This window comes from Biomphalaria glabrata, chromosome 4, assembly GCF_947242115.1.
Source record: "Biomphalaria glabrata chromosome 4, xgBioGlab47.1, whole genome shotgun sequence".
Taxonomy (NCBI): Eukaryota; Metazoa; Mollusca; class Gastropoda; family Planorbidae; genus Biomphalaria; species Biomphalaria glabrata.
In genome coordinates, this window is record NC_074714.1 from 8,825,029 (window position 1) to 8,843,446 (window position 18,418).

Here is an 18,418-nt window from a genome sequence, read left to right on the forward strand (position 1 = left end):
CTCTCCCTCTCTCTCTTTCTCCTTATCTTTCATCAACTGAACTAATTGAAGTGAATTTTTTTTACATCAAGTATTTTTTTTTAAAGAATATTTCCAACTATGAAAAAAAATAAAAAAGACACATCAAAGTATCACGTGACAGTTTGTACGTTTTATTTCTAGAATTACAATGAACTTTAAAAACATTATATATATATTTATTATTATTATTAATTAATTTATTTATTTATATATATGGCATAATGTTATAACTTACAGGAAACTAGATAAACAGCAATAGAAATTAAGCGTAACAAACTTGAATAATCATCTCAAAGGAACTGTAGAGTTATAAGTGTGAAATTCTATCTGTAAAGTTTGTAAAGTTATGTCTGTAAATTTATGTCCGTAAAGCTATGTCTGTAAAGTTATGTCCGTAAAGCTATGTCCGTAAAGTTATGTCTGTAAAGCTATGTCCCTAAAGCTATGTCTGTAAAGCTATGTGATCATCATTAAGCATAGAGGAACATTTTCATTGCCATGTTTAATTGAATACAAGCCACAGATAAAAATGATTTATAGGCACTCAGAGTATCTATTGTGCCCTACTTCATGTCTAAGCAGCACGTACTGGTGCATTGATCATGTATTTAGAGGCTGTTATTCCGTAAGTGTATTGGGCATTTACAAATGGTGTTTATGAATCTGAGGAAAAAGAAATTGCAACAAGCTAGCTCGTGAGTTAGTAAGTTAGTCTAATCCGCCTCTTCAGTGGACAGACGAAATGGTTCCAACAATCTGTCTGACCAAACATCGGCTCACTCAACGCTGATCGTTTACAAGGTTGTCTACCAAGGTTGTCTACCAAGGTTGTCTTCCAAGGTTGTCTACCAAGGTTGTCTACCAAGGTTGTCCACCAAGGTTGTCTACCAAGGTTGTCTTCCAAGATTGTCTACCAAGCTTGTCTTCCAAGGTTGTCTACCAAGGATGTCTTCCAAGGTTGCCTTTCAAGGTTGTCTACCAAGGTTGTCTACCAAGGTTCAAGGTTGTCTACCAAGGTTGTCTTCCAAGGTTGTCTACGAAGGTTGTCTTCCAAGGTTGTCTTGCAAGATTGTCTTCCAACGTTGTCTTCCAAATTGTCTTGCACATTTCTCTCCTGATGATTTTGAGTTTTCAATTTCAGAGGAACCCTGGGATCTCTATGCTCTTGCATATAAAGAACATACAGTTTTAACATGCCTCGTTCCAGTTTAATGAACTCACGGGAATCACGTGACAAACGTTATGTCTAGTTTATGGGTTCAAGAAACAAATATTTATGCGTTCATTCAAAACGGCAGGCGACTAACCAAAAAAAAATAAAAATATCCCGCGCTTTCATAACGAGGCTAAGAATTCAATAGCGATGAATGTTTATCAACATGAGAACATGATTGAGTGGACTTCTGCGTTTAGCAAAAGTAAAAATGGCGGGTGATGAATTTCTCTAAAAGGTAACTCTATGCGTTAACCTCTTGTGCTTGTACAAAGGTAATTTAGGTATAATGGTTTGGAAGAGACCTCTTGGCTTGTTTGTTTGTTTGACCTGCTGTCTTGTCTGTCTTGTTAAGGTTATCATACACATTTCCTTCTTGTTTCCTTGTTACTAAGACTTGATTAGTACCTGTGGACATATTGGATACCACGTCTTTCTTTATCGTCTATTTTTTGTCTATCTATCTATCTTTCTATCTATCTATCTATCTATCTATCTATCTATCTATCTATCTATCTATCTATCTATCTATCTATCAAATCTATATCTCCCTACTTATCTGTCTATCTATCAATAGTTATCTATATTAACTGTAATGTCAGGTGTCTGTTGACACCTCTTGGGAGTCGATTGACAATTTGCCAGGGGTCGCCTAAGACCATCGAAAATATAGATTGTTGTTGTCTATTCTTCTATTGCTGTATGTGTGTGTGTGTGTGTGTGCGGCAGAGTGGAGGATTGTAAAAAGGGGTCGCTGAGAATAAAAGGTTGAGAACCGCTGCAATAATGAGATCAGATTGTATCAAAATATCAAATGACTGTTAACGAAGCGGGTTGTAATGTATCATTTTGGAGCAAAGAGAAATAACTCTTAGCCAGCTAAACAAAAGAAATAACAGAATTTTCGAGCTAATTTCTATATCTTGTCCCAGATTTTTTTTTTGTTTTTGTTTCGGACTGCCCAATCTAATAATAGCAGCTTTCACTTAGTCCAACACTAACTTAGCAGGTAAATAAGAGAAATGTTGTGTTACCACTCTTCTCTGGCAGAGTAAAATTGATTTTATACTCCACATGCACCGGAGTTACGTACTCAATGTCCCTGGTCAGTGCATCAAAATTAGGGGAGACGAGTCCGTCAGATTTAACTCTCATTGTCTTAACAATCGTTGCTTCTGTAATTAATAATAATGTATATCAGCTTTTGAAATGCCTCTAGTCTAGATCTATGGGCTTGAAAGTATTTTAGAGACTCGGTGGCGTCTAAGGTTTGTCAGTTAAGAAGCTAAATCTTTAATATCTTGCTATAATGCTGCTTATTTAAGGATAAAACGAAATGTAGAGGAAACAGAACTTACCCCTTACTACTGGAGTAGACCATCGAGTTCGTGGATCTATTTCATTGACGTCATCTCCAATGGTGTCATACTTCTCGTCTTGGGCACATTTATTGACGTCATCATTGGCATGGGCCAGGGGATAGTATTCAACAGGAGCTAAAATAGAATGGAGTTGTTTATACAAGAAACAGCGTTAATCGTGGTAAAAGAAAGAAAGAAAGAAAGGAAGAAAGAAAGAAAAGAAAGAAAGTAAGAAAAAAAGTAAGAAAAAAAGAAAGAAAGAAAGAAAGAATGAAAAGAAAGAAAGGAAGAAGAAAGTAAGAAAGAAAGTAAGAAAAAAAGAAAGAAAGAAAGAAAGAATGAAAGTAAGAAGAAAGAAAGTAAGAAAGAAAGTAAGAAAAAAGAAAGAAAGAAAAGAAAGAAAGAAAGAAAGAAAAAAGAAAGAAAGAAAAGAAAGAAAGGGTGAAAGGAAGAAGAAAGTAAGAAAGAAAGAAAGTAAGAAAAAAGAAAGAAAGAAAAGAAAGAAAGAAAGAAAGAAAGGATGAAAGGAAGAAGAAAGTAAGAAAGAAAGTAAGAAAAAAGAAAGAAAGAAAAGAAAGAAAGAAAGAAAGGATGAAAGGAAGAAGAAAGAAAGTAAGAAAAAAAGAAAGAAAGAAAGAAAGAATGAAAAAAAAGAAAGGAAGAAGAAAGTAAGAAAGAAAGTAAGAAAAAAAGAAAGAAAGAAAGAAAGAATGAAAGGAAGAAGAAAGAAAGTAAGAAAAAAAGTAAGAAAAAAAGAAAGAAAGAAAGAAAGAATGAAAAGAAAGAAAGGAAGAAGAAAGTAAGAAAGAAAGTAAGAAAAAAAGAAAGAAAGAAAGAAAGAATGAAAGGAAGAAGAAAGAAAGTAAGAAAGAAAGTAAGAAAAAAGAAAGAAAGAAAAGAAAGAAAGAAAGAAAGAAAAAAGAAAGAAAGAAAAGAAAGAAAGGATGAAAGGAAGAAGAAAGTAAGAAAGAAAGAAAGTAAGAAAAAAGAAAGAAAGAAAAGAAAGAAAGAAAGAAAGAAAGGATGAAAGGAAGAAGAAAGTAAGAAAGAAAGTAAGAAAAAAGAAAGAAAGAAAAGAAAGAAAGAAAGAAAGGATGAAAGGAAGAAGAAAGAAAGTAAGAAAAAAAAGAAAGAAAGAAAAGTAAGAAAGAAAGGAAGAAAAAAAGAAAGAAAGAACACTATAAGCTTAAAATAATTTCAAATATGTCCTCCACAGAAAAACGTTCACAAGCAAATGATTGCCTGCTGGTATTGAATATTACATTTGGAATAATTCCTACTATGCATTAAATTAATACCGTCAAGCTGTTTTAACTCAGTGTCGCCTCCAACTAATTCATGGTTATAGTGAAGAAAATGATAGTGGTCTATCTCCTGGTAGTGTTCCTCTGGTAGAGAAGTAGATAAATAAACACAGGTGATTATATAGATATATATATATATATTGTGTGTATGTATGTATGTATGTATATGTGTGTATGTGTTGTGTGTGTGTGTTTGTACGTAATTAATCTTTATTACAATGCGACCCTTCCTTCTTTCGGCAGACTTTTATTGTACCCCAGAATAGATTCTTCCTAGAGTTAGTGAAAAGACTGTGGACAGCCAGTGTGTCAGGGGGAGCGTTGTGAGCGCCAAGCACTATTTCCGGTACTTAAAACACACACAAAAAATGCATATTCTGAGATATCTACAGTGCATTATCCTACTATTAAATTTTTTTAGTTCAAAAACCCAAATCTGTTATTTCTAATGTAGCCCAGCGACTTCAACTAATACATCAAGGATCGATCTGCCCAAAGACCTGGGTCAGTCACGGCTCCTAGAGCAAGCTCAAAACACACAGTACATCACAGCCCCAAGCCCAACACCCAATCAAACGAGAAAACAGTGAAAACTGTAACGCAGACAGAACCCACGGCCAGAACGTCTTCTCCGCTAGAGGAAATACTAGGAACTAAGGCGTGACGTAGAACGCACACAATATTTTTGACAACAAAACCACGCCCAATGCAAACTAAGTGTGGCTGAAATAGTGTGTGCGTGCGTGAGGTGTGCTACTTTGTACAATCACTAATGCATTAAATTATTATTCCCATGATTTGTACTTAGCCTGGACATTAATGATTTGTATTTAGCATTAAATAGTGTTAATGTTCAACACTTGTTGACCACTTATTTACAGTTCGATTATTATGTAACTTGGTTTGTTGTTGTTCTTTAATTTCTACATTAGACTGTTGAGGAGGGGAACCTGGTCAATTAAATCATCCCCCTAGCTAAACCTGTAAAACCCACCTTGACAGCAGAAACACACACAGAAAAATAATTCAAACCTGGGGCATCAAATGATAACCTCGAGTTTTCTGATCTGCAAAAGAACAAACATTACAGTTGAGACAAAAAAAAATGGTTTACGTCTACAAAATATAACAAAATATAATACAATGGCTTATTTTTAATTGCCTTGTACTGAAATAATTTTGTATCGTTTTTTTAATGTATTTAAATTAAAAATTTTGTTGAAAATGTATACAATGTATGTAATCTAGAAAAAAAAATAATTTTAGTATTTTTGTGCCTTAGTTGTAAAGAAACAACTCCAGATTTTTTTTTTTAATTTGTGTGTTGCTTATTAGTGAAAAGATAGAGAGAAAAAAAAAAAGAAAGTCTATTTCTTGACTCCGCATTATTTTTTGTTGTTGTTTTTTTGTTTTGTTTTGTTTTGTTGTTGTTGTTGTTTTCTCCTTGCGATTTTATTATTATTAAAATTTTATTACTATTAAAATTGCTTAATTCTTTAACTTTGAGACATAGAAAGTCACTTGGTAACAAGTTTATGTTTTGTAGGGCAACCATCTTATCTACTTTGTTTTTGTTTTCCTATTGAAGTAAAACGTTTAAAAATTGTGATTGTTTAAAAATAATGAATGTTTAAAATTGTACGAATGTAAATGTTTTTTAAAAACAACAACTTCTGTCTTCATGTTGCTTGCACGATATCTTCATGTTTAGAAAGTCATTCTCTTGCGGTTCAGTAGCGGTCAACACGCGTGTGGATGAGAACATCGGAGGAGATAAGAGGGTGTGGTGCCAGGTCAGCTTGTCCAGACGTTTGGTCGTAACTAACAGCCACAGATATACAAATCTTTGTTCCCTTTAAGTTATATGCATAAACAGAGACATTTCGATTCATTCGTTGATAAAGCCCGCGGCGCAGTTGAAACTCACTGACGAAGTCTCCTTGGTGGTGGAGGCTGCCTAGGGTTGAACAAGCTATAATAGCACAGTGCAGGACGGGTCACTGTCCAGTTGGTTCATAGTTTTCTAAGTTTAGGCCGAACTTCGACCCGCGGTGCCCCCGCTGCGAGGAGTAAGAGAAAAATGTGACGATGTTCTTTTCGACAGCCCCAGACAGGGCCGGCCCTAACAATAGCGGGGCCTTATGCGAAGCGAAAAGCGCGGGATAAGCATAACGTCAAATTTAGGATTTTGTATTACAAAATACATTCCTCTTTACAATTTTTTTTTAAAGGAAAGTTGACAATGCCGTTTTTCTTTTCTCTCACCCCAAAACGACAATTTTGTCTACTTTTTCAGGAGATTTTTATGAGTTTTCATAATATAATATTTCGGGAGATTTACAGGACATTATATATATATGTATATATATTGAAATTACAGGAGATTTCCAGGAGGCCCTAGAAAATCAGGATGCCGCGGAAAGCCTGTTATTATATTATATATAATTTATAATGGTTTAATTTAATAATTTACATCTAAAATTAGATCATGGCCTATGAAAGTGCGGGGCCCACTGCGACCGCATAGAATGCAGTCGCCTAAGTCCGGTCCTGGCCCCATTCTTGTTGACCTCCGTCTAAGAGATTAGCAATATCCTAAAATATTCAATAGAGAAACTTACATGACTTTCATTGATTCTTTATGTGATACTCCTAAACAAACAAAAAGTTATTCAATTATTATTAAAAAGGTTATTTTTAAATGATTTCTCATAATGTTCATATTGATTTGCATACCTAGAATGCATAAAGTAGAGATGCACTAAGCGAGAGAAACTTTAATGCTGATCAGTCGTGACTGACTCCAGCTAAGATATTTTTTGAGTCAGTCAAATTACTTTTTTAGTTACAAAGCTTATGTTAACTCACACTACAGTGGCGTAGCTAGGGTGGGGTGGAGGGGGAAGAATTTGAAAATCCCCCCGGCTCCCACTTGAGGAGACCCTCAAATGAGTGTTGTTTTTTTTTACAATAACTATTAAATATTACGCAAAAAGCAGGGGCCCAAAAGAGGTCAAGCCCCCCTGGCCCACAAATGATGGCAAATTCGTAGCTACGCCCCTGTCACACTGTCTGTCTGATCACAGTCTGGTACAAATCTTTTAAACATTATTTCTCCCACTTCCCAATGACAGATCAAGTTGAAATTTTGCACAATTATTCATTGTCGAAGATGACGCATGAATCAATAAAAAAAAAAACAAGTTTTATCAACTAGTAGTAATTGATTTTTTTTTGTTTTATATAGAGACGGTACTAGCTAAAGGGGGGGGGGGGATAAGCCATGTGTAGAGAATTGTGATGTTAGCTAAAAATTTAAATCTTGCAAAAGATAACCATAAAACCTTCTATTGCTGTAAGTACTTATATAGCTCAGTGGCTAGCGTGTTTGCTTTCTGTCTTGGAGGCTCGCTCGAGTCCACATGTTCGACTTAAGACTTAACAACTTTTTTTAAAAAATTGCGTTTGTAAAGGTAGCACGGAAAACTTCTAGATACCCCTCCTTTCCCCCGCCCATAAATACAAACTGGTCCACACAAGTGATTGGACCAGGGCCGGCCGCGGCTTGTATAATTCGAGATACTTGGCGAAAAGAATTCTGAGGCCTTAAATAAAATTAACAAATTAAAAAAGAAACAGTGAAAGATAAATTTATGCAACTCATTTATAAAAACCTGCCAGTGTCTAGATCTAATGCGACAAATAAATGAAATTTATATATTGCAATTTCCGTAGTAGAGACAGAGTTAGACATTACTTAGTTAGACATAGTGATTTACTATGTTTGAGATCTGATTCAAGTTTTGCAATTCTTTCAATTTTTTTCCGTTCTGTGCGAGGCACCTACCGATTTGAGGCTCTAGACGGCTGCCTAGTTTCACAATGCCTAAGGCCGGCCCTGATCATACCATAACGCACTAAGAATTCCATAAGCATTAAACAAAAGGAATCAATAAGAAATATTTCCAATCGTAGAAATGTATTATTGTTAGTCTAGTAACTAGTAGTATTAACGTTACGCCCCCCCCCCCTTTTTCAGACTTTGCGAACTATAGGGCAGATGCTGTTAAGGTCATCTGCTTCTTTGGCCCACGGTTGGGGAGGGTGTCATGTGGCCAGCACAACAATGAACCGTCAATACTTTTCCCCAACTAGTGTCAGGTACCCATTAGAGCTAGATGGACTCAAAGGCGCCCTTAAGATCCCGAAACTAAAAATCCCAGTATTCACCAGGATTCGCACCCGGAAGCCCTCGGTTCGATAGTTATTTTAGGTCTTTTAAAAATTAATTACACGATTGATTTAAAATTGTTACAAATTCACAAGCTTTGTTTTTAAAAAAGATTTTTAAAAATATATTTTTCTTGTTAACGCTAATGTCGAGGTGCCCTTTCAAAGGGGGAGATAACCAAATACCAAAAGTAAAACAAATTATGCAGTGAGGTGTCTACACATGAAGATTAAAAACATTAAATGTGGATTTATAGGCATAACCATTAATAGACACAGTGAATAAATTGTGTTCATTACAGGAAATATAATTCATAAGAAGTGTGCTGAAAATCCTTTGAAGACCTCATAGGACATCAAACGAATGAGGTGGCCAATCAAAAGTGCCCTTTTGTAAAATATCATCTACGCATGACTATAAATGTGTCCTCTTCCGTTTTTCTATTTAGTTGTGCAGTTGTGGGTGTGTTTTCCTAAAGGGCAACTAATCTCTTCTAAGAAAAATCTGAAGGTGTTCCACATATGAAACAAACAAATGTCAAAGAGTATATAACAAGCAAAATACTTTTGTAAAATAACTTATGGGTAGGGTAAGAACTGCATATGTATAGCCATATATATCTATATTGTATTTCCCTTAATCAATATCACACTGAATTAATTAATTTGCCACTAATTAATTAATAAACTGGTTAATGTTTTTGAATGATTCCTATTTTGTCAGGAAAAATAAATACATGTGCGACGTGTCAACTTGTTCTGAGAATGGGAAGTGGGAGAAAAAACAAAATTTGTTCCAGACAGACAGACAGACAGACAGAGTTGAAATAAGCTTCCTAAAAACTCAAAACATCTCAAAGTCGCAGAGTTGTACTCACGTTTGTGTTTACAAGCCCAAACGAGCAGCCCTCCAATGAAAATGGCGGCCAGGAGAACACTGAGTGTGATGGTAGCTATGTTGAGTGAAGAAGTCTCCTCTGTTTGAAAATAAAGTTTATCCTTATTAATAACATTGTCGTTACGGGACGAATACTCTTCAGATCTAGAGATAATGATTATTGTGAACCTGTCCTGACCTTGAACCTAGTGTAATATACTGCTAAATTAGAATCTACAACGTAACAAAATATTTTTTTCTCTTTTAGTGTAACTTTAATCTGGTCTGGTATGGGAAGATAACTCTAATTGTATTGGTGCAGGTGTAAGTATACCTTGATAAAAGTGTTGGCCTTAGCAGTTGGAGAGATCGAGATGGACAGAATGGACATGCTACGGGAGCGGGAGTTAGAAATTGTATTATGTTCCTCTTTTAAATTCCTAGCCAGTATTTGTAAGGAGGAGACAAAGTACATTAGGAGATGTTGATACTCTGCCGTTGGTTAGTGGTACAAACGATGTGGGCGTGTAACAATATTAATGTAGGATTTGAGCTAAACAGGAACAAACTTCTTTGAAAACAAAACGGAATTAAACTTTTATTTACAAATACACTTGAATGTAGATGTTTGTACGAACAAATGTGGGAACTGATGATTGAAACAAGATCTAGCCCTTAATCTGCCTTCGCGTGTTTCTTCACGTCAGCATTCCCATCATTAGATTGAGCTACGACAGAGCACCTCGTGATTTTATCCGAATCTCTTCAGCCTACACAGCCTAACCATCCGCCCACGTTTTATCTTGGTTACGTCCATCAGGAACACGCCCATGCACTTTATAACAAGGGGAGAGGAAATAGTAGAAATAAAGATGTTGTTGATATTTTTAATTGTTAGTCATTTGTATTGCCCTTGTCTCATTGTATACCATCATGCCCTCCTATATCGAATTTTTATACCAAGGCCACATCATATTTTTTAAAAAAATCATCACATGGATGAATAGGACGGTTGACCTTGACCAATGTTAAGGTTTGACCCCTACTCAAGGTTCCCGCAGCGTGGGTCGACTGCTACACGTATACTTACTGACGCTATGTACTGACTGTGTTGTAGCTGAATCAGTTCCATTCGGAGTGACTTGTTTTCTTTCACCTATAAAATATAACAGCAAAATCAAAAGTAACACGCCAGAGACAATATCTATCTTTTAAATGTTGTTTCTAAATTAAACTGGAATCTAGAGCAAGCACATTTGTTACAGTTTATAGTTTAGAGGATGAGTAGGCCTAACCTCTACTTTTGGTGAGTTTAGGATAACATTTAATACATATATATATATATATATATATATATATATATATATATATATATATATATAATATATATATATATATATATATATATATATATATATATATATATATATCATTTTTAATTTTAAAAAACGCTTTTATTAAAACGCAATAAAAAAATAGAAAGGTTACAAAGACAGTGTGAGCAACCCAGCACTCAGAAATTTTCCGCTTAGCAATGGAGAGGTCACTCCAACTCTGATGTATGCAAACGCGACATGAACCTCTAAAAAATCGACACCATCATTTGGAAAGATGAGACACTGGATAGATCCACATGGAGAGCGAGCATAAGGGAAGCGTCCTGGATTGTAGATGACTTACAAACCAGAAGTAGAAGGAAGGGTGAAAGTGAAACGGCGCCTGGTGATTACAGATGTCCAGCATGTGACCGCAGTTGTGCATCAGGGATTGGCTTCTTCAGAATTTGCAAAGGGAAAAGATTGTCTCTCAAGAAAAAGAATGTAATTTAAATATAAGCGTTGCTTTGTTTCCATTATTTTTAGTGTTAGACTTTTGCAATAACCTCCAATCGCTGATGTATGTACTAAGTAGTATTTTTGTAGAAGAAAAATATTTTGTAAAAATGGTAAATATGACAAAGTTAATTAACAAATCCATCATATTTTTTTCTTTATAAATGATTAATATACATGCAGTCCTTGAGTATGATATAAATTATAATGTTTACATTGAAATACAGTCTTTGATATTACGACCCAAGTCTCCAAATAAGACATATCTCCCCTATGGTAACTATTTGTTCTATACAAAACATATTTTATTAATTACGACTAATTGAATAACTATTTTAGAGTTCCCCAAAAGGGGAAAAGACGCTATTAGTTTTGTGCGAAATGTCTGTCCGTCTGTCCCGTTTAGATCTCGTAAACTACAAAAGATATTGAAAATCCGACATCACAATATTTTAGACCATTCAAAGTTCTGATGCAACGGCTACTTTTTGTTTTTCTGAAAGTGAAAAATCTAATTTTTAAAATCAGTTATGCAAGCAGTTTTTTAAAGAGAAAAAGCTAATTAGTATGCATTATAAGTTAGACCTAATTTAAAACAAATAGTAATCTTGTAAACTTCATTTTCCTGAACTTATTTATGTATAGCCCATGGATCGTTTTTCTTTTTTTTTTTTTCTTCTTTTTATTTTTTTTTAGAATTCGAATAAGTGATTAAGCCTTTTCAAAACAATTAGATCAATTATAAGACATCAGTTAGGCCAGGGGAGGCGAGGTGGCTGAGCGGCAAAGCGCTTGGCTTCCGAACCGGGGGTCCCAGGTTCGATTCCTGGTGAAGACTGGGAATTTCAACTTTGGGCGTCTCTGAGTCCACTCAGCTCTAATGGGTACCTGACATTAGTTGGGGAAAAGTAAAGGCGATTTGTCGTTGTGCTGGCTACATGGCACCCTCGTTAACCGTAAGCCACAAAAACAGATGAACTTTACATCATCTGCCCTATAGACCACAAGTTCTGAAAGGGGAACTAGTTAGGCCAGGTTCACATCTAACTTTACATTTACTTTCACCTATCCTATGATCTGCGGGACCATTGGGGCACAACACAAGATCTGTTAATCTTCTTTCTCCATTCTTATCTCTCATTTGTTTTTGGTATAATTTCATTCTGATGTTTTTTCTGAAAATATTGAAGCCTGCCTGGGTGGACCACTTCGGGGGCCGATTTTGAGTTTGTGTTTCCACACAAACTGTCTTTTGTAACCTTGTTTTTATTGTTTCAAGGATGACTTGTTAACTACTGTCAATAAAAAACGCAATCTGAAACCTTATAGTCCTCAAAACTCTCTAAGACTTTCCTGCAGGGAACAGTACCAGGAAAGAGAAGAAAAGTGAGAAAGGGATGAGAATACAACATAAAAAAATAGGTCATTCATTGAAAGACGAAAGGCGAAAGACAATAGAGGAATGGAGAAAGACGGTCGACAACGGTTCATCAGACTAAGGGATAGGTCAAGGTGAAAGTTACGTGTTGTCACCTAGAATGAGCCTCTATGCAAAGTGTTTGTTTAAGAAAGTCTTTATTGAGTTAATTCTGTTGGTGTGTGTTGGTCATCAAACTCAGAGCGTGTGACTAATCTCTTTACTTTAGTGCAGCGGTTCTCAACCTTTTATGCTCGGCGACCCCTTTTTACAATCCCCCACTCTGCCGCGACCCCCCCCCCACACACACACATACAGCAATAGAAGAGTAGACAATTTTCGGTGGTCTTAGGCGACCCCTGGCAAATCGTCATTCGACCCCCAAGGGGGTCGCGACCCACAGGTTGAGAACCCCTGCTTTAGTGCTATGTAGGAGGCCTGGTTTATTAAAACGAGCAAGGGCTAGGCCTAAAAACACTACATCAGGCCTAATGCTTTAGAACTTAATTGAGATCGCAACCAAGGTAAAATACATCACTACAAATGTTTCTTATAGGTCAAAGAACTTACACAAGTTTGAAACAACACTTGGTGCCAGTCCCTTCAATGACGACACAGATGGAACAGAAAACGAGTTTTTTTCTCTTGGCTCGCTGGCGAGATCTTGCAGTAACTTTGAGTTGGCCGAGCCGACGTCAACAGTGTATATATGGATCAGTGCATCCTTTGCCAACTTCGCTTCTTTTAACACTTTCTCAGCCTCCGTGTTGAACGAAGAATATGCCACGAGAACAGCGACTTTGACAACGTCACTAGCATTAGTAAACATCGCCCTCGTTTCTTTGAGTGCATCCACCATTTTGTTCATTTCCAATGATAAATAAAACTCGCGGTCAAGGTCGTCGAAGATGTCTTTTTGTTTGGAAAAGTCTCTGAGTGGGAAGCGCCGAGGATTGACAGTCTTGTACGTGACTGCTCCTGCCCGGACGTTTCGTGTATTAGCGTCAACAATTTGTAAGAAGTCCTGAACAAAATCTTTGACTTCACCAATGACTGGATCCTCCACAACAAAGACTATATCCGATTTGATTAGACCACACACTGAAAGAGCGAGATGAAACAAGATGACATGTTATTTAAAGCTCATTATGCAACATAATTTGTTTTCTTAGCCTAATTATTGCATTTTAACAGCTTGAAGCATGCTTAATTAATTTGTGTATGAAGCACGTCACAGCAGATATTTATTGTCACCATTTAAACTTAAGTAAGTGTTGTCCACACTGTCAATTAGAATGTTCTCCCTTAAAGAAATGTTCATACTTTTCAGAGCTGCCCCTAACACACAGAAGAAACAGGCGTGGGGTACAGAATTCAATTAGAGTTTAACCTTAGAGTTTAACCTTAGAGTTTACCCTCTTCAAGTCAAGCGTGACAATTTGAGTGCATGACCACATGGCGGCGTCCACTACAAAAATTGCATCCACCACTCAGCCATCATGTACACAGTGTTTGAATCGTGTGTGTGTGTGTGACAGTGTGTGTGTGTGTGTGTGTGTGACAATGTGTGTGTGAGTGTGTGTGACAGTTTGTGTGTGTGTGAATGTGTGACAGTTTGTGTGTTTGTGTGTGTGTGTGAGTGTGTATCAGAGAAGTGGGAAAACTCTTGGCATATGTTGTCTATTGTTGTTTTTAATGTCACTTTTGTTATTATTATGGATTAGGTTACGTAGGCTATATAATTAAATTAAAAAAAGAATTTTCTACATTAGCAGAACTCAATATGACGAACCAAGTTATTTTTTTGCTCATTACAAAACATTGAACAACTATATTAATATTTCTGACCATGGTGAATACTAATACAAGCATTAAAGAAAGGATAATAAGATATTTGTCAGAGGTACATACCATTGATAGCGCAGCTTATTTCGTCGCTTTGATCCTGGCAATCATATACATTGTTACATCGCTTCCCAATGGGCACACACTGACCAGTCTTACATCGCCAGGCAGTGTCTGAGCATCGGGCTAAGTATAAGATATACGTATAGAAAGAACTGTTGTCTAAGACAAATTCGTTTTCTAAATCATTTCCTAATACTGATGTTAAGTTATCGATAATTTGTTATTAGTTTGTTTTTTTGTTTTTTTTTGTAAAGATCCGCTAAAAATTGACTTATTGTATAAGTAATATGGTCCCAATACCTTCTAATATATTTGAAAATGTTGTTTTTATACCTTGATTCCTTGTTGTTTTTATACCTTGATTCATTGTTGTTTTTATACCTTGATTCATTGTTGTTTTTATACCTTGATTCATTGTTGTTTTTATACCTTGATTCATTGTTGTTTTTATACCTTGATTCCTTGTTGTTTTTATACCTTGATTCAATGTTGTTGTTTTTTACAATTTCCTGTTAACAGCTGAAGCACGAGCTTGAGGAGTCTACCTGTTTTTGTGGCCAAGTTGTTCACATGGGAATGTGACATCAGTACACCGACCAACTTTTTGTTCAACTTTCTCCAATTAGGAGTTAGATCTACTGTACACTTTGTTCAGGCGTCACTCTGTATGTTGTTATCTTTCCCTTGGCAGTTTTCCCTCCCCCCCCCCCTCCTACTTCCCCCACTGGACGTATCCAGCACTTTTAATTTAATTCTGTTTTCTTTCTTAGTTAAACTTAATTTTTAAAAAATGACACGGCATGGAGTCACATTCATTCATTCCTGGGATCAAGGGGAAAGGAAGTGTTTAATTCTGTTACTGTGGTGTTCAGTAGGGCATTATAACCAAAGGAAGTAATTATTCTTGTAAGTAACCATGTAGTGGTGATAATCTTTGTGAATAAAATAATTTTCTACTAGTATGTTTGAGTGACTACAATAGATTCGGTCAAAATGAAACTAGATTATATAAAAGAATATACAACTATTCAGTATTTACATTCCAAATACAAACCAGAGGTAGGCCTACACAAAGTGAGAAACATAATAATACAGAAAGACATCACTTACTACAATGGCTTTCGTCACTCTTGTCCAGACATTGTTCTTGACCATCACACAGCTCAGACAAAGAGATACACTGACCATTGTTACATGGCCAAGCAGTAATTGAGCAGCTAGCTAGTTTAAGAAACATAAAATGATTCTTTAGTAATACACACATTTTTAAATCAACATTTCAATACACATGTTATTTTTTAAATTTCCTTTGTTACCTTGACATTAGATTATTATACAATGTATGGTTTTAAAGATCGTGTTTCGTCCTCTGGGTGGCCCTTGAACTAGGTATGTAAATATTTTCTTCTTGAGCTGTATCTTTCTATTGATTTATATTATCACCTCTCCATTCTATGTTGGCACAAAGTTTCCAAAATTTGCCAAAACGTTTTTTTTTCCAAAGCTGGACAATGTCTTTCTGGGAGAATTCTTGTAAACGTTTTTTTTTTTCAAAGCTGGACAATGTCTTTCTGGGAGAATTCTTGTAAACGTTTTTTTTTCCAAAGCTGGACAATGTCTTTCTGGGAGAATTCTTGTAAACGTTTTTTTTTTCAAAAGCTGGACAATATCTTTCTGTGAGAATTCTTGTAAACGTTTTTTTTTTCCAAAGCTGGACAATGTCTTTCTGGGAGAATTCTTGTAAACTTTTTTTTCTCCCACTTCCCATTCTCGGTCGGATCAAGTATTCATTGTTGAATCAATAATCAATCACATGAATCAAGTCTAAATAAAAATAAACTATTAGTTCATCAATTTTCGGTAATGAATTCAACTTTACTATCACCTATCCCTATCTCTGTGGGACCGCTGGGGCACCATGCAGGAACTGTCGACCGTCTTTCTTCATTCCCTGACAGGCCTGTCCATTCTTTGATGTGTCTTCCCATCGCTTCCTCTGTCTTCCTTTTATTCTTCTTCCTGGTACTGTTCCCCGTAGGAGGATTTTGTGATGTGGCCATAGAGTTTGAGTTTACGTTTTTTGACAGTGGTTAAAAGGTTATCGTGGGGTCCAGTAGCTGTTAAATCCTGTTTCTTATCTAGATCTAGTACTTCAGAAGTGGTCTTCCAATGACTGGGACTGGTCCTTTTATGGTGTATTTCATCACTAGGATTCGAGGATTTATTTCCTGTTTCATTTTTTCTATCTTTATATATTAGAAAGCAGATAACATTGTGGCCTTGACCTAGAAGTTTAATAGCCTGGTGTTAATGGTGAAAAGGAAAAAAAAAAACAACTCTTATGATTCTTTATTCAATTGATTTAACTCTTGACTTACAGCAATTCTCTTCATCACTTTTGTCTCTGCATTCAACTTTACCATTACATCTGCTCAAGAAAGGAATACATTGTCCGTCGTTACATGTCATAGCCTCCATGTTACATGAAGCTGGTGAGAGGATGGAAATAGAGTGAACTCTAAAGATTACATATTTGTTCGTTAGTAAGATTTGTGAATGTTTGTGTGTGTGTGCGTTTTCATGTTATGTGTCTATCATAAGTTTTAAAAAAATGCTGAAGAAAAAAAACTCATGGTTGAGAGCGCCCCAGAGATTGAGGGCACTTCATCACATGTTGAGAGCGCCCCAGAGATTGAGGGCACTTCATCACATGTTGAGAGCGCCCCACATGTTGACAGCTCCCCACGGTTGAGAGCGCCCCAGAGATTGAGGGCACTTCATCACATGTTCAGAGCGCCCCACATGTTGACAGCTCCCCACGGTTGAGAGTGCCCCACATGTTGACAGCCCTCTACAGGTTGAGAGCGCCCCACATGTTGACAGCTCCCCACAGGTTGAGAGTGCCGCACATGTTGACAGCTCCCCACAGGCTGAGAGCGCCCCACATATTGACAGCTCCCCACTGGCTGAGAGCGCCCCACTTGTTGACAGCTACTCACAGGTTGAGAGCGCCCCACATGTTGACAGCCCTCTACAGGTTTAGAGTGCCCCACATGTTGACAGCTCCTCAGATTGAGAGCGCCCCACATGTTGACAGCTCCCCACACAGAAGTGTCTGTTACATTTTGTCATACTTTTTCAACCACTCTTCAAAAATTATTTATACAAAAAGACATTTGCCTATTTTTTTTTTTATAATAATGTGCATCCTCTCAAATGCTGTTCGAAATTTGTTACACTTCCTCCATCTGTTTTCTTCTAAATGGCAAAGATATGTGCGTTATTGATAAATAATATGTTTTAAAAAAGTATCTGGGACAAATGATTTGTCGATAAACTAAACAATATAAAGGAATACAGTAAAGTGTCTGGGATGTAACACACTGGGACTTTTGTTTCATATTTCTTATTTTCCTTTAACAATCATTTCTGACTACGAATATAATAGAATAAAAATCATTATTAACACCAAAAACAAATCTCTCATGCCAATGTACTAAGCTGTTTCCTCCTATTGACTTTAGTGAGTGTGTGTGTGTGTGATTTTAAAGGTTAGAGTGGAGACTTACTACAACTGGTCTCGTCACTTTTGTCTTTACAATTCACTTCCCCGTCACATCTTTGTCTCTCGTAGACACATTGACCACTCAAACATCTCCAAGCTTCAGGTGGACAGGCAGCTAGTAAAGACATGAAGCTAAAAAGTAAGGACATGAAGCTAGAAAGTGAGGGTAGAAAGCTAGAAAGTGAAGGTAGAAAGCTAGAAAGTGAAGGTAGGAAGCTAGAAAGTGTAAACAGTAAGTAGAAAGTGAAGACAAAAAGTTAGAAAGTAAAGATATATATATATATATATATATATATATATATATAGATAGATAGATAGAGAGAGAGAGAGAGAGAGAGAGAGAGAGAGAGAGAGAGTGAAGGGAGAAAAAAAAATAAAGTGAATACAGTAAGCTAGAAAGTAGCTAGAAAGTAAAGGCAGAAAGTTAGACGGAAATAAGAAATATGAAGACAGTAACTAAAAAGTAACTAGAGAGTGAAGACAGAAAGTTAGAAAGTGAAGACAGAAAGTTAGAAAGTAAAGGCAGAATTTTAGAAGAAAAAAAAAGGCAGAAAGTTAGAAAGTGAAAGAAGAGAGCTAGAAAGTGAAGACAGTAGCTATTAAGTAAAGAAGGTATCTAACAAATAAAGCTGGTAGCTTAAATACATCAATCTATCATAGGATAATCCTACTTAAGCTGCATAGTAGGCA

The 18,418-nt window shown here is 36.2% G+C and overlaps 1 protein-coding gene across 3 annotated transcripts in view; it reads right to left on the minus strand.

The window, feature by feature from the left end:
- Positions 1-243: 243 nt before the first annotated feature.
- The window catches only part of LOC106058157 (low-density lipoprotein receptor-related protein 2-like), a 39,406-nt gene continuing 21,231 nt past the window's right edge, over positions 244-18,418 (minus strand). The window contains exons 8-20 of one of the 3 annotated variants that reach the window (XM_056028046.1): positions 17,733-17,843; positions 16,542-16,652; positions 15,274-15,384; positions 14,167-14,286; positions 12,826-13,356; positions 10,097-10,162; positions 9,008-9,106; positions 6,521-6,551; positions 4,932-4,966; positions 3,894-3,983; positions 2,593-2,730; positions 2,269-2,409; positions 244-1,642 (exon numbers count right to left, since the gene is read on the minus strand). In XM_056028046.1, coding sequence (XP_055884021.1) covers positions 1,515-1,642; positions 2,269-2,409; positions 2,593-2,730; positions 3,894-3,983; positions 4,932-4,966; positions 6,521-6,551; positions 9,008-9,106; positions 10,097-10,162; positions 12,826-13,356; positions 14,167-14,286; positions 15,274-15,384; positions 16,542-16,652; positions 17,733-17,843 — 1,712 coding nt within the window. In that variant the 3' untranslated portion in view covers positions 244-1,514. The remainder of the gene's footprint in view (positions 1,643-2,268; positions 2,410-2,592; positions 2,731-3,893; positions 3,984-4,931; positions 4,967-6,520; positions 6,552-9,007; positions 9,107-10,096; positions 10,163-12,825; positions 13,357-14,166; positions 14,287-15,273; positions 15,385-16,541; positions 16,653-17,732; positions 17,844-18,418) is intronic. The other 2 variants (XM_056028048.1, XM_056028047.1) reach the window with 2 other exon arrangements.